This window comes from Mustela nigripes, chromosome 3, assembly GCF_022355385.1.
Source record: "Mustela nigripes isolate SB6536 chromosome 3, MUSNIG.SB6536, whole genome shotgun sequence".
Lineage (NCBI taxonomy): Eukaryota > Metazoa > Chordata > Mammalia > Carnivora > Mustelidae > Mustela > Mustela nigripes.
This window is the reverse complement of record NC_081559.1, coordinates 73,158,473-73,175,749: the sequence shown is the minus strand read 5'-3', so window position 1 is coordinate 73,175,749 and position 17,277 is coordinate 73,158,473. Positions and strand designations below refer to the sequence as shown.

Below are 17,277 nucleotides of genomic sequence, written 5' to 3'. Positions count from 1 at the left end.
TTCAGATCCCCCAGGCCCACCTTCAAATGCACATGTCACTGATACTACCAAAAAATCTGCCTCTTTAGCATGGGGCAAGCCTCACTATGATGGAGGACTTGAAATCACTGGCTATATTGTAGAGCATCAAAAAGTAGGAGATGAGGCCTGGATAAAAGATACAACAGGAACTGGTCTCCGAATCACTCAGTTCGTTGTCCCTGATCTTCAGACTAAAGAAAAATACAATTTTAGAATCAGAGCCATCAATGATGCAGGTATCGGGGAGCCAGCAATGATTCCAGATATTGAAATTGTAGAACGGGAAATGGCTCCTGATTTTGAACTAGATGCTGAGCTTCGAAGAACACTTGTTGTTAGAGCAGGACTCAGTATTAGAATATTTGTGCCAATTAAAGGTCGCCCTGCTCCTGAAGTGACATGGACTAAAGACGACATCAACCTTAAAAACCGAGCTAACATTGAAAACACGGAGTCCTTTACTCTTCTGATCATACCGGAATGTAACAGATACGACACTGGTAAATTTGTCATGACCATTGAGAACCCTGCTGGGAAGAAAAGTGGCTTTGTTAATGTCAGAGTCTTGGATACCCCAGGACCTGTCCTTAACCTGAGGCCTACAGACATCACAAAGGACAGTGTCACCCTCCACTGGGACCTCCCTCTGATAGATGGGGGTTCCCGTATAACAAACTACATTGTGGAGAAACGAGAAGCAACGCGGAAGTCTTACTCCACTGTTACCACCAAGTGCCATAAGTGCACATATAAAGTTACTGGTTTGTCAGAAGGATGCGAATACTTCTTCAGAGTGATGGCGGAAAACGAATATGGAATCGGTGAGCCAGCAGAAACAACAGAACCTGTGAAAGCCTCTGAAGCACCGTCACCACCAGACAGTCTGAACATCATGGACATAACTAAAAGCACAGTCAGCCTGGCGTGGCCTAAACCAAAGCACGATGGTGGCAGTAAGATCACTGGCTATGTGATCGAAGCCCAAAGAAAAGGCTCTGACCAGTGGACCCACATCAGCACCGTGAAGGGGTTAGAATGCGTGGTGAAGAATCTAACCGAAGGGGAAGAATACACATTCCAAGTGATGGCGGTGAACAGTGCGGGAAGAAGCGCCCCCAGAGAAAGCAGACCCGTCATTGTCAAGGAGCAGACAGCGCTTCCCGAGTTGGATCTTCGTGGCATTTATCAGAAATTAGTCATCGCCAGAGCCGGTGAGAACATCAAAGTGGAAATTCCAGTGCTTGGTCGGCCAAAGCCCACCGTTATGTGGAAAAAAGGAGACCAGATTCTTAAACAGACACAGAGAGTTAATTTTGAAAATACAGCCACTTCAACCATCTTAAATATCAATGAGTGTGTAAGAAGTGATAGTGGACCCTATCCATTAACGGCAAGGAACATTGTAGGAGAGGTTGGTGATGTCATCACCATTCAAGTCCATGACATCCCAGGGCCTCCTACTGGACCAATCAAATTCGATGAAGTTTCATCTGATTTTGTAACCTTCTCTTGGGACCCACCTGAGAACGATGGAGGTGTACCGATAAGCAACTATGTAGTAGAAATGCGACAGACTGACAGTACTACATGGGTTGAGTTAGCAACCACTGTCATTCGCACTACCTATAAAGCCACTCGCCTTACTACTGGAGTAGAGTATCAATTCCGGGTAAAAGCTCAAAATAGATACGGAGTTGGACCAGGCATCACATCCGCATCTGTAGTTGCCAACTATCCATTTAAGGTTCCTGGGCCTCCTGGGACCCCTCAGGTGACTGCAGTTACCAAGGATTCAATGACAATTAGCTGGAATGAGCCTCTTTCTGACGGCGGAAGCCCCATTTTAGGATACCACATTGAAAGAAAAGAACGAAATGGTATTCTCTGGCAGACTGTGAGCAAAGCATTAGTACCAGGCAACATTTTCAAATCAAGTGGACTTACAGATGGTATTGCTTATGAATTCCGAGTGATTGCAGAAAACTTGGCTGGCAAAAGCAAGCCAAGCAAGCCATCTGAACCCATGCTTGCCTTAGATCCCATAGACCCACCTGGGAAACCAGTTCCTCTAAATATTACTAGACACACAGTGACACTTAAATGGGCTAAGCCTGAATACACTGGAGGCTTTAAAATTACCAGTTATATAGTTGAAAAGAGAGACCTTCCCAATGGACGGTGGCTGAAGGCCAACTTCAGCAACATTCTGGAGAATGAATTTACAGTCAGTGGCCTAACAGAAGACGCTGCCTATGAATTCCGAGTGATTGCCAAAAATGCTGCTGGTGCTATTAGTCCACCGTCTGAGCCATCAGATGCCATCACGTGCAGGGATGACATTGAAGCACCAAGGATAATGGTGGATGTTAAATTTAAAGACACAGTAATATTAAAAGCAGGCGAAGCATTCAAGCTAGAAGCTGATGTTTCAGGCCGCCCACCACCAACAATGGAATGGACCAAAGATGGAAAGGAGCTTGAAGGCACAGCAAAGTTAGAAATAAGAATTGCAGATTTCTCTACTTACCTGATAAACAAGGATTCATCAAGGAGGGACAGTGGTGCCTATATCCTTACAGCAACAAATCCTGGTGGGTTTGCTAAACACATTTTCAATGTCAAAGTTCTTGATAGACCAGGCCCACCCGAAGGACCTTTAGCTGTCTCTGAAGTGACAGCAGAAAAATGTGTATTGTCATGGCTGCCTCCACTGGATGACGGAGGTGCCAAAATTGATCACTATATAGTTCAGAAACGTGAAACCAGCAGATTGGCATGGACAAATGTAGCCTCAGAAGTCCAAGTGACAAAACTAAAGGTCACTAAACTTTTGAAAGGCAATGAATACATATTCCGCGTCATGGCTGTAAATAAATATGGAGTTGGAGAGCCACTGGAATCAGAGCCTATGGTAGCAGTTAATCCTTATGGACCCCCTGATCCACCCAAAAACCCTGAAGTTACAGCTATTACTAAAGATTCAATGGTTGTCTGCTGGGGACATCCTGACTCTGATGGTGGAAGTGAAATCATCAATTATATCGTAGAACGGCGTGATAAAGCTGGGCAGCGCTGGGTGAAATGCAACAAGAAAACTCTTACTGATTTAAGATATAAAGTATCTGGACTGACAGAAGGACATGAATATGAGTTCAGGATTATGGCTGAAAATGCTGCTGGAATTAGCGCACCAAGTTCTACCAGTCCATTTTATAAAGCTTGTGACGCTGTGTTTAAGCCCGGCCCACCAGGTAACCCGCGTGTTCTCGATACGAGCAGATCATCCATCTCCATTGCTTGGAATAAACCTATCTATGATGGCGGTTCAGAAATCACTGGGTACATTGTTGAGATTGCCCTGCCAGAGGAAGATGAATGGCAGATTGTCACTCCACCCGCTGGGCTCAAGGCAACCTCTTACACCATCACCAACCTCATAGAGAATCAAGAATATAAAATCCGCATCTATGCTGTGAATTCTGAAGGAATGGGAGAACCTGCACTTGTTCCTGGAACTCCAAAGGCTGAAGAAAGGATGCTTCCTCCAGAGATTGAACTGGATGCTGACCTGCGCAAAGTTGTTACCATAAGAGCTTGTTGCACCCTGCGACTTTTTGTTCCGATCAAAGGCAGGCCTGCACCTGAGGTGAAGTGGACTCGAGAACATGGAGAATCCTTAGATAAAGCTAGCATTGAATCCACAAGCTCTTACACCCTGCTCATCGTTGGAAATGTAAACAGATTCGACAGTGGCAAATACATACTAACTGTAGAAAACAGCTCAGGCAGCAAGTCTGCATTTGTCAATGTTAGAGTACTAGATACACCAGGCCCTCCACAGGATCTCAAGATAAAGGAGGTCACTAAGTCATCGGTCACACTGACATGGGAGCCTCCTCTCCTTGACGGAGGTTCAAAAATAAAGAACTATATTGTTGAAAAGAGGGAATCAACAAGAAAAGCATATTCAACGGTTGCAACAAATTGCCACAAGACGTCCTGGAAGGTAGACCAGCTTCAAGAAGGGTGTAGTTACTATTTCAGGGTTCTTGCTGAAAATGAATACGGCATTGGGCTGCCGGCCGAAACTGCAGAGTCTGTGAAAGCATCAGAACGACCCCTTCCTCCAGGAAAAATAACTTTGGTGGATGTCACCAGAAACAGCGTGTCCCTCTCTTGGGAAAAACCAGAGCATGATGGAGGCAGCCGAATTCTAGGCTACATTGTTGAGATGCAGAGCAAGGGTAGTGACAAATGGGCCACGTGTGCCACAGTCAAAGTCACTGAAGCCACCATAACCGGATTAATTCAGGGTGAAGAATACTCTTTCCGTGTTTCAGCTCAGAATGAAAAGGGCATCAGCGATCCTAGACAACTGAGTGTGCCAGTAATTGCCAAAGATCTTGTTATTCCACCAGCCTTCAAACTCTTGTTCAATACTTTCACTGTACTGGCAGGCGAAGACCTAAAAGTTGACGTTCCATTCATTGGACGTCCTACACCTGCTGTCACCTGGCATAAAGATGATATACCACTGAAGCAGACAACTAGAGTAAATGCGGAGAGCACAGAAAATAATTCACTACTGACAATAAAGGAAGCCTGCCGAGAAGATGTTGGACATTACACAGTTAAACTGACTAACTCGGCTGGTGAAGCTACTGAAACTTTGAACATTATTGTTCTTGACAAACCAGGGCCTCCAACTGGACCAGTTAAAATGGAGGAAGTGACATCTGATAGTATTACTCTTTCCTGGGGCCCACCTAAGTACGATGGTGGGAGTTCTATCAATAATTACATTGTAGAAAAACGGGACACTTCCACAACCACCTGGCAGATTGTGTCAGCGACTGTTGCAAGGACAACAATAAAGGCTTGCAGATTAAAGACTGGATGTGAATATCAGTTTAGGATTGCAGCTGAAAACAGATATGGAAAGAGCACCTACCTCAATTCAGAGCCTGTTATAGCCCAGTATCCTTTCAAAGTTCCTGGTCCTCCTGGCACACCATTCGTAACGCTCTCCTCCAAGGACAGCATGGAAGTACATTGGAATGAACCAGTTAGTGATGGAGGTAGCAAAGTCATTGGCTATCACCTGGAACGCAAGGAAAGAAATAGTATCCTCTGGGTGAAGTTGAATAAAACACCCATCCCTCAAACCAAGTTTAAAACAACTGGCCTCGACGAAGGTATTGAATATGAGTTTAGAGTCTCTGCAGAGAACATCGTGGGCATCGGCAAGCCAAGTAAGGTGTCAGAATGTTACATGGCTCGTGACCCCTGTGATCCACCAGGGCGGCCAGAGGCGATTATTGTCACACGAAATTCTGTGACTCTCCAGTGGAAGAAACCCACTTACGATGGTGGAAGCAAGATCACTGGCTATATTGTAGAGAAGAAAGAACTGCCTGAGGGCCGCTGGATGAAAGCCAGTTTTACGAATGTCATTGACACTCAGTTTGAAGTAACTGGCCTAGTTGAAGATCATAGATATGAGTTCCGGGTTATAGCTCGAAATGCTGCAGGAGTGTTTAGTGAGCCTTCAGAAAGCACAGGAGCAATAACAGCAAGAGACGAGGTAGAGCCACCACGAATAAGTATGGATCCAAAATACAAAGACACAATTGTGGTTCATGCTGGTGAGTCGTTCAAGATTGATGCAGATGTTCATGGCAAACCAATACCGACCATTCAGTGGGTAAAAGGTGACCAGGAGCTTTCAAATACAGCTCGATTAGAAATAAAGAGCACTGACTTTGCCACCAGTCTCAGTGTAAAGGATGCAGCACGCACCGACAGTGGAAATTACATACTGAAGGCCCAAAATGTTGCAGGGGAGAGATCAGTTACTGTGAATGTCAAAGTTCTTGATAGACCAGGACCACCGGAGGGACCTGTTCTCATATCAGGAGTGACAGCAGAAAAATGCACACTAGCTTGGAAACCCCCACTACAGGATGGTGGGAGTGACATCATAAATTATATTGTGGAGAGGAGAGAAACCAGCCGCTTAGTTTGGACTCTGGTTGATGCCAATGTGCAAACTCTCAGCTGCAAGGTTACTAAGCTTCTCGAAGGCAATGAATATATCTTCCGTATAATGGCTGTCAACAAATACGGTGTTGGTGAACCTCTTGAATCTGAGCCAGTGATTGCCAAGAATCCATTCGTAGTGCCAGATGCACCAAAGGCTCCAGAAATCACAACAGTGACCAAGGACTCAATGATCGTTGTATGGGAAAGACCAGCATCTGATGGTGGCAGTGAAATTCTTGGATATGTTCTCGAAAAACGGGATAAGGAGGGCATTAGATGGACAAGATGCCACAAACGCCTTATTGGGGAACTGCGCTTGAGAGTAACTGGACTCCTAGAAAACCACAATTATGAATTCAGAGTCTCAGCCGAGAATGCTGCTGGACTTAGTGAGCCAAGCCCACCTTCTGCTTACCAAAAGGCTTGTGATCCTATTTATAAACCGGGACCTCCAAACAACCCCAAAGTCACAGATATTACCAGATCTTCTGTCTTCCTTTCTTGGAGCAAACCAATATATGATGGTGGCTGTGAAATCCAAGGCTACATTGTTGAAAAATGTGACGTGAGTGTTGGTGAATGGACCATGTGCACTCCACCAACTGGAATCAATAAAACAAATATAGAAGTAGAAAAGCTGTTGGAAAAGCATGAATACAATTTCCGTATCTGTGCTATTAATAAAGCCGGAGTTGGAGAACATGCTGATGTCCCTGGACCTGTTGTAGTTGAAGAAAAATTAGAAGCACCAGATATTGAACTTGACCTAGAACTGAGGAAAATTATAAATATAAGGGCCGGTGGCTCCTTAAGGCTCTTTGTTCCTATTAAAGGCCGTCCTACACCAGAAGTGAAATGGGGGAAGATGGATGGTGAAATCCGAGATGCAGCTATAATTGATGTCACTAGCAGTTTCACCTCTCTTGTTCTTGACAATGTCAACCGATACGATAGTGGAAAATACACTCTTACTTTAGAAAACAGCAGTGGAACAAAGTCTGCCTTTGTTACCGTGAGAGTCCTGGACACACCAAGTCCGCCTGTTAACCTGAAAGTCACAGAAATCACTAAGGACTCGGTATCAATTACATGGGAACCTCCTCTATTGGATGGAGGATCCAAAATAAAAAATTACATTGTTGAGAAACGTGAGGCCACAAGAAAATCATATGCTGCGGTGGTAACAAACTGCCATAAGAATTCTTGGAAGATTGATCAACTCCAAGAAGGCAGCAGTTACTACTTTAGAGTCACAGCTGAGAACGAGTATGGTATCGGCCTTCCTGCCCACACTGCTGATCCTATTAAGGTTGCAGAAGTCCCACAACCTCCAGGAAAAATAACTGTGGATGATGTCACCAGAAACAGTGTCTCCTTGAGTTGGACAAAGCCGGAACATGACGGTGGCAGTAAAATCATTCAGTATATTGTGGAAATGCAAGCTAAACACAGCGAGAAATGGTCAGAGTGTGCTCGAGTCAAGTCCCTTGAAGCAGTAATTACTAACCTAACTCAGGGAGAAGAGTATCTCTTTAGAGTTGTTGCCGTAAATGAAAAGGGAAGAAGTGATCCTAGGTCGCTTGCAGTTCCAATAGTTGCCAAAGATCTGGTCATTGAGCCAGATGTAAGACCTGCCTTCAACAATTACAGTGTACAGGTCGGCCAAGATTTGAAAATAGAAGTGCCAATTTCTGGACGTCCTAAGCCAACCATTACCTGGACTAAAGATGGTCTTCCACTGAAGCAGACCACAAGAGTCAATGTTACCGATTCACTTGACCTCACAGTACTCAGCATTAAAGAAACTAATAAGGATGATGGTGGACATTATGGAATCACAGTGGCTAACGTTGTAGGTCAGAAAACAGCATCCATTGAAATTATAACTCTAGATAAACCTGATCCTCCAAAAGGACCTGTTAAATTTGATGAAGTCAGTGCTGAAAGTATTACATTATCTTGGAATCCCCCATTATATACAGGGGGCTGCCAGATCACCAACTACATTGTTCAGAAAAGAGACACAACCACCACAGTATGGGATACGGTTTCTGCTACTGTTGCCAGAACCACACTGAAAGTGACCAAATTGAAAACTGGTACAGAATACCAATTCAGAATATTTGCTGAAAACAGATATGGACAAAGTTTTGCCTTGGAGTCTGATCCAATTGTAGCTCAATATCCCTACAAAGAACCAGGCCCTCCAGGCACCCCATTTGTCACAGCCATTTCCAAGGACTCCATGGTTGTTCAGTGGCATGAACCAATCAATAATGGTGGAAGCCCAGTCATAGGTTACCACCTTGAGAAAAAGGAAAGAAATAGTATTTTGTGGACAAAAGTCAACAAAACTATTATTCATGACACTCAATTTAAAGCAGTCAATCTAGAAGAGGGCATTGAATATGAATTCAGAGTTTATGCTGAAAATATTGTTGGTGTAGGTAAAGCAAGCAAGAATTCCGAATGCTATGTAGCCAGAGATCCCTGTGACCCACCAGGAACGCCAGAAGCAATAATGGTTAAAAGAAATGAGATCACTTTACAGTGGACCAAACCTGTTTATGATGGTGGAAGTATGATTACAGGTTACATTGTAGAGAAACGTGATTTGCCTGAGGGTCGCTGGATGAAAGCCAGCTTTACAAATGTCATTGAAACTCAATTTACCGTGTCTGGTCTTACTGAAGACCAAAGATACGAGTTCAGAGTCATTGCAAAGAATGCGGCTGGTGTAATAAGTAAACCCTCCGACAGTACCGGACCAATAACTGCCAGGGATGAGGTTGAACTTCCCAGAATTTCAATGGATCCGAAATTCAGAGACACAATTGTGGTGAATGCTGGAGAAACATTCAGGCTTGAGGCTGATGTCCACGGAAAGCCCCTACCAACCATCGAGTGGTTACGAGGAGATAAGGAAATTGAAGAGTCTGCCAGATGTGAAATAAAGAACACAGATTTCAAGGCTTTACTTATTGTAAAGGATGCCATTAGGATTGATGGTGGACAGTATATTTTAAGAGCTTCCAATGTTGCAGGTTCCAAGTCATTCCCAGTAAACGTAAAAGTGTTGGATAGACCAGGACCTCCAGAAGGGCCAGTCCAGGTTACTGGAGTCACTGCTGAAAAATGCACTTTAACATGGTCTCCACCACTTCAAGATGGTGGCAGTGATATTTCTCATTATGTTGTTGAAAAGAGAGAAACGAGTCGACTTGCCTGGACTGTTGTTGCTTCAGAAGTTGTGACCAATTCTCTGAAAGTTACCAAACTCTTAGAAGGGAATGAATATATTTTCCGCATAATGGCTGTAAACAAATACGGTGTTGGAGAGCCTTTGGAATCTGCACCAGTACTAATGAAAAATCCGTTTGTGCTTCCTGGACCACCAAAAAGCTTGGAAGTCACTAACATTGCCAAGGACTCCATGACTGTCTGTTGGAACCGTCCAGATAGTGACGGTGGAAGTGAGATTATTGGTTACATTGTAGAGAAAAGAGACAGAAGTGGCATAAGGTGGATAAAATGTAATAAACGCCGCATTACAGATTTGCGTCTAAGAGTAACAGGATTAACAGAAGATCATGAGTATGAATTCAGAGTCTCTGCAGAAAATGCTGCTGGAGTTGGGGAACCAAGTCCAGCTACAGTTTACTATAAGGCTTGTGATCCTGTGTTCAAACCTGGCCCACCCACCAATGCACACATTGTAGACACCACTAAAAATTCAATTACACTTGCCTGGGGTAAGCCCATCTATGATGGTGGCAGTGAGATCGTAGGATATGTAGTAGAAATCTGTAAAGCAGATGAAGAAGACTGGCAAATAGTTACTCCACAGACTGGCCTGAAAACCATGCGATTTGAAATCTCAAAACTCGTTGAGCACCAAGAGTATAAAATACGAATCTCTGCCCTCAATAAAGTTGGCGTAGGTGAGGCTGCATCAGTTCCCGGTACCGTGAAACCAGAAGATAAACTTGAAGCACCCGAACTTGACCTTGACTCTGAATTAAGGAAAGGAATAGTTGTAAGGGCTGGTGGATCTGCCAGAATTCACATTCCATTCAAAGGTCGCCCAACACCTGAGATCACTTGGTCTCGAGAGGAAGGTGAATTCACAGATAAGGTCCAAATTGAAAAGGGAGTAAACTATACCCAGCTATCCATAGATAACTGTGATAGAAATGATGCTGGAAAATACATTCTCAAGCTGGAAAACAGCAGCGGATCTAAGTCTGCTTTTGTAACTGTGAAAGTTCTGGACACCCCAGGGCCACCACAAAATCTGGCAGTCAAAGAAGTGAAAAAAGATTCTGTCCTGCTGGCATGGGAGCCACCCATCATTGATGGCGGTTCAAAGGTGAAGAACTATGTTATTGACAAACGTGAGTCAACCAGAAAAGCATATGCTAACGTGAGTAGTAAATGCAACAAAACAAGCTTTAAAGTTGAGAATCTTACAGAAGGAGCCATTTATTACTTTAGAGTTATGGCTGAAAATGAATTTGGAGTTGGTGTTCCAGTGGAAACCGTTGATGCTGTGAAAGCCGCTGAACCTCCTTCCCCACCAGGAAAAGTGACACTCACGGATGTGTCCCAGACCAGTGCATCGCTGATGTGGGAGAAACCTGAACATGATGGTGGCAGCAGAGTCTTGGGTTATGTTGTTGAAATGCAGCCCAAAGGAACAGAAAAATGGAGTGTTGTGGCCGAATCCAAAGTCTGTAATGCCGTGATTACTGGTTTGAGTTCTGGACAAGAATATCAGTTCCGTGTCAAGGCTTACAATGAGAAAGGAAAAAGTGATCCAAGAGTGCTTGGTGTTCCTGTCATAGCCAAAGATTTGACCATACAGCCTAGCTTTAAGTTACCGTTTAACACATATACTGTCCAAGCTGGAGAAGATCTTAAAATTGAAATTCCAGTTATCGGACGACCAAGACCTAACATTTCATGGGTCAAAGATGGTGAGCCTCTTAAACAGACAACAAGAGTAAATGTTGAAGAAACAGCCACTTCAACAATGCTGCACATTAAAGAAAGTAACAAAGATGACTTTGGAAAATACACTATAACAGCAACAAATAGTGCAGGTACGGCAACAGAAAATCTCAGCATCATTGTTTTGGAAAAGCCTGGACCTCCAGTTGGACCAGTTCGGTTTGACGAAGTTAGTGCAGACTTTGTTGTTATCTCTTGGGAACCTCCAGCCTACACTGGTGGCTGCCAGATAAGCAACTACATTGTAGAGAAGCGAGATACAACTACCACCACTTGGCAGATGGTATCAGCAACAGTTGCAAGAACAACAATTAAAATAACCAAACTGAAAACAGGCACAGAGTACCAGTTTAGAATTTTTGCGGAAAACAGGTATGGAAAGAGCGCCCCTCTGGATTCTAAACCAGTTATCGTACAATATCCATTTAAAGAACCTGGGCCACCTGGAACTCCTTTTGTGACATCCATTTCAAAAGATCAGATGATTGTGCAGTGGCACGAGCCAGTTCATGATGGAGGAAGCAAAGTTATTGGCTACCATCTTGAACAGAAAGAAAAGAACAGCATTCTATGGGTCAAATTAAATAAGACTCCCATTCAAGACACCAAATTCAAAACAACTGGGCTTGATGAAGGCCTTGAGTATGAGTTCAAAGTTTCTGCTGAAAATATCGTTGGCATTGGCAAGCCTAGCAAAGTCTCAGAATGCTTTGTTGCTCGTGATCCATGTGACCCACCCGGTCGCCCTGAAGCCATTGTTATTACAAGAAACAACGTTACACTGAAATGGAAGAAACCTGCCTATGATGGTGGTAGCAAGATAACAGGTTATATTGTAGAAAAGAAAGATCTACCTGATGGCCGCTGGATGAAAGCCAGCTTTACCAATGTGTTAGAAACAGAATTTACAGTGAGTGGACTTGTAGAAGACCAAAGATATGAATTTAGAGTAATTGCAAGAAATGCAGCTGGCAACCTTAGTGAACCATCTGAAAGCACTGGTGCTATTACTGCCAGAGATGAAATTGATGCACCAAATGCCTCACTGGATCCAAAATACAAAGATGTAATCGTCGTTCGTGCAGGAGAGACTTTTGTCCTCGATGCTGATATCCGCGGCAAGCCTATACCTGATATTGTTTGGTCAAAAGATGGCAAAGAGCTTGAAGAAACAACTGCTAGGATGGAAATTAAATCTACTATTCAAAAGACCACTCTTGTTGTCAAAGACTGTATACGTACTGATGGAGGACAGTATATTCTGAAACTCAGCAATGTCGGTGGTACAAAGTCCATACCAATCACTGTAAAGGTACTCGACAGGCCAGGGCCCCCTGAAGGTCCTCTGAAGGTTTCTGGAGTTACTGCTGAGAAATGTTATCTGGCATGGAACCCACCTTTACAGGATGGTGGTGCTAGTATTTCCCATTACATCATTGAAAAGAGAGAAACAAGCAGACTCTCCTGGACCCAGGTTTCAACGGAAGTACAGGCCCTTAACTACAAAGTCACTAAACTTCTTCCTGGTAATGAGTACATTTTCCGCGTCATGGCTGTGAATAAATATGGAATTGGAGAGCCCCTGGAATCTGAGCCTGTTATAGCCTGTAATCCGTATAAGCCACCAGGTCCTCCTTCACCGCCTGAAGCCTCAGCAATCACCAAAGATTCTATGGTAGTAACATGGACACGCCCAGTGGATGATGGAGGTGCCGAAATTGAGGGCTACATTCTTGAAAAACGAGATAAGGAAGGCATTAGATGGACCAAGTGCAACAAGAAAACTCTAACAGATCTCCGATTCAGAGTAACTGGCCTTACCGAAGGTCATTCCTATGAGTTCAGAGTGGCTGCCGAAAATGCAGCTGGTGTGGGTGAACCTAGCGAGCCGTCAGTTTTCTATCGTGCATGTGATGCCTTGTATCCACCAGGTCCACCAAGTAATCCAAAGGTAACAGATACTTCCAGATCTTCTGTCTCCCTGGCATGGAATAAGCCAATTTATGATGGTGGTGCACCTGTTAAGGGCTACGTGGTGGAGGTCAAAGAAGCCTCTGCTGATGAATGGACAACCTGCACTCCACCGACAGGATTACAAGGAAAGCAGTTCACAGTGACCAAGCTTAAAGAAAATACTGAGTATAACTTCCGCATTTGTGCCATCAATTCTGAAGGTGTAGGTGAACCTGCAACCATACCTGGCTCAGTTGTTGCTAAAGAGAGGCTAGAGCCACCAGAAATAGAACTTGATGCTGATCTCAGAAAGGTGGTCGTTCTGCGGGCAAGTACTACTTTACGCTTATTTGTCACAATCAAAGGTCGACCAGAACCTGAAGTTAAATGGGAAAAGGCCGAAGGCACTCTCACAGAGAGGGCCCAGATCGAGGTGACCAGCTCCTACACAATGTTGGTAATTGATAACGTTACCAGATTTGATAGTGGTCGGTATAATCTGACACTAGAAAATAACAGTGGTTCCAAAACAGCCTTCGTTAACGTCAGAGTTCTTGACTCACCAAGCGCCCCTGTGAATTTGAATGTAAGAGAAGTAAAAAAAGACTCGGTGACGCTGTCCTGGGAGCCACCACTTATTGATGGTGGAGCTAAGATTACAAACTACATTGTTGAGAAACGAGAAACTACAAGAAAAGCATATGCTACTGTTACAAACAACTGCACGAAGAACTCTTTTAAAATTGAAAATCTACAAGAAGGATGTTCTTACTACTTCCGAGTCTTGGCTTCCAATGAATATGGGATTGGTTTGCCTGCTGAAACCAGGGAACCTGTTAAAGTTTCTGAACCACCCCTCCCCCCCGGAAGAGTGACTCTTGTTGATGTGACCCGTAACACAGCTACAATTAAGTGGGAGAAGCCAGAAAGTGATGGTGGCAGCAAAATTACTGGCTACGTAGTTGAAATGCAGACTAAAGGGAGTGAAAAATGGAGCACTTGCACACAAGTTAAGGCTCTAGAAGCAACTATATCTGGCTTAACTATGGGAGAAGAGTATACCTTCAGGGTAGCTGCCGTCAATGAAAAAGGAAGAAGTGATCCAAGACAACTCGGAGTGCCAGTAATCGCAAGGGATATTGAAATAAAGCCTTCCGTCGAGCTTCCTTACAATACTTTCAATGTAAAGGCTAGAGACCAACTTAAGATTGATGTTCCATTTAAAGGGAGACCTCAAGCTACTGTAAGCTGGAAAAAGGATGGTCAGATTCTTAAAGAAACCACAAGGGTCAATATTTCTTCTTCAAAGACTGTAACATCACTATCTATCAAGGAAGCTTCCAGGGAAGATGTTGGCACTTATGAATTATGTGTCTCCAACAGCGCTGGATCCATAACAGTTCCTATAACTGTAATTGTCCTTGACAAACCAGGCCCTCCGGGACCTGTTCATATTGATGAGGTTAGTTGTGACAATATAACGATTTCCTGGAATCCTCCAGAATATGACGGTGGCTGCCAAATTAGCAATTATATCGTTGAAAAGAGAGAAACCACTTCTACCACATGGCACATAGTTTCACAGGCAGTTGCAAGAACGTCCATTAAAATAGTTCGTCTGACAACAGGAAGTGAGTATCAGTTCCGTGTTTGTGCAGAAAACCGCTATGGCAAGAGCTCCTACAGTGAATCTAAACCCGTTGTTGCAGAGTATCCATTCAGCCCTCCAGGTCCTCCTGGTACTCCTAAAGTTGTGCATGCCACAAAATCTACCATGCTTGTAAGCTGGCAAGTGCCTGTTAATGATGGAGGAAGTCCAGTAATTGGCTATCACCTTGAATATAAAGAGAGGAGCAGCATTCTTTGGTCAAAAGCAAATAAAATCCTCATCGCTGATACACAAATGAAAGTCTCGGGCCTTGATGAAGGACTGATGTATGAGTATCGTGTATATGCTGAGAACATTGCTGGAATTGGTAAATGCAGTAAGTCTTGTGAACCAGTCCCTGCAAGAGACCCTTGTGACCCTCCTGGACAACCTGAAGTCACAAATATCACCAGAAAATCAGTGTCACTTAAATGGTCTAAACCACATTATGATGGCGGCGCTAAGATCACAGGATATATTATCGAACGTAGAGAACTACCAGATGGCCGGTGGCTGAAGTGCAATTTTACTAACATACAAGAAACATACTTTGAAGTCACCGAACTTACTGAAGATCAGCGTTATGAATTCCGGGTTTTTGCAAGGAATGCAGCTGACTCAGTTAGTGAACCATCTGAATCCACTGGGCCTATTACAGTTAAAGATGACGTTGAGGCTCCAAGAATTATGATGGATGTCAAGTTCCGAGATGTGATTGTTGTCAAAGCTGGAGAGGTCCTTAAGATAAATGCAGACATCGCAGGGCGACCTCTGCCAGTGATTTCCTGGGCCAAGGATGGGGTGGAAATTGAAGAAAGAGCAAGAACAGAAATTGTCTCGACAGACTATAGCACCTCATTAACAGTGAAAGACTGTATCCGACGAGACACTGGGCAGTACGTACTAACACTGAAGAACGTTGCAGGAACTCGGTCTATGGCAGTTAACTGCAAGGTACTTGATAAGCCTGGCCCACCAGCAGGACCGCTTGAAATAAATGGCCTCACAGCTGAGAAATGCTCGCTTTCCTGGGGACCGCCCCAAGAAAATGGTGGTGCAGATATTGACTATTACATCGTAGAAAAGCGTGAAACAAGCCGCCTCGCGTGGACAATATGTGAAGGGGAATTAAGGACAACATCCTGTAAAGTAACCAAGTTACTCAAAGGCAACGAATACATCTTTAGAGTAACGGGTGTTAATAAATATGGTGTTGGTGAGTCCCTGGAGAGCGTGGCAGTAAAGGCACTAGATCCGTTTACTGTTCCAAGTCCACCTACCTCTTTGGAAATTACATCTGTGACCAAAGAGTCCATGACCCTTTGCTGGTCGAGACCGGAGAGTGACGGAGGCAGTGAAATCTCTGGATATATAATTGAAAGGAGAGAGAAAAACAGCCTACGATGGGTACGTGTAAACAAAAAACCAGTTTATGACCTGAGAGTGAAATCAACTGGGCTTCGGGAAGGATGTGAATATGAGTACCGGGTTTACGCAGAAAATGCTGCTGGCCTGAGCCTTCCAAGTGAAACCTCTCCCTTAATTCGGGCAGAAGATCCAGTGTTCTTGCCATCTCCTCCATCCAAACCCAAAATTGTGGACTCAGGCAAGACAAACATAACTATTAGCTGGGTTAAGCCCTTGTTTGATGGTGGGGCCCCAGTAACAGGATACACTGTAGAATATAAGAAATCTGATGAAACTGAGTGGGAGACAGCCATTCAGAACTTAAGAGGCACAGAATATACCATAGGTGGACTAACAACAGGAGCCGAGTATGTTTTCAGAGTAAGATCTGTCAATAAGGTCGGTGCTAGTGATCCCAGCGATAGTACAGATCCCCAGGTAGCAAAAGAAAGAGAAGAAGAACCTGTATTTGATCTTGACAGTGAAATGAAGAAGACCTTGATTGTCAAGGCCGGCACCTCCTTTACCATGACCGTACCTTTCCGGGGAAGACCAGCACCTAGTGTCATGTGGAGTAAGCCAGACAGTGACCTCCGTGCTAGAGCTTATATTGATTCCACAGACTCTCGTACGTCACTTACTATCGAAAATGCGAACAGAAATGATTCTGGAAAATACACGTTAACAATTCAGAATATTGTGAATGCTGCTTCACTGACCTTAGTTGTCAAAGTTTTAGATTCTCCTGGTCCTCCAACCAATATCACTGTACATGATATAACCAAAGAGTCTGCAGTGTTATCCTGGGATGTTCCTGAAAATGATGGCGGAGCACCAGTGAAGAATTACCACATAGAAAAACGTGAGGCCAGTAAGAAAGCATGGGTCTCTGTGACCAACAATTGTAACCGCCTCTCCTACAAAATCACCAACTTACAAGAAGGGGCGATTTACTACTTCCGAGTATCTGGAGAGAATGAGTTTGGTGTTGGTGTACCAGCTGAAACAAAGGAAGGAGTAAAAATAACAGGTATGCTTTAAGAACAAAGAACATTTATATATATCTGTATTAATTTTCTTAGAATACTGTGAATCATTCTAATTAGTCTCACTTAATTTAAAATGCTTTTGCTTCACACCTCAAATAATTCATACTGTAGCATGACATGAAATCTCTAATAGAGGAAGTTTTTTGC

The 17,277-nt window shown here is 43.8% G+C and overlaps 1 protein-coding gene across 1 annotated transcript in view; it reads left to right on the top strand.

Annotated features, from left to right (window-relative positions):
• The window catches only part of TTN (titin), a 275,206-nt gene that overhangs the window by 221,540 nt on the left and 36,389 nt on the right, over window positions 1-17,277 (top strand). Inside the window, exon 276 of the mRNA XM_059395492.1 lies at window positions 6-17,111. Within this exon, the coding sequence (XP_059251475.1) occupies window positions 6-17,111 (17,106 nt within the window). The remainder of the gene's footprint in view (window positions 1-5; window positions 17,112-17,277) is intronic.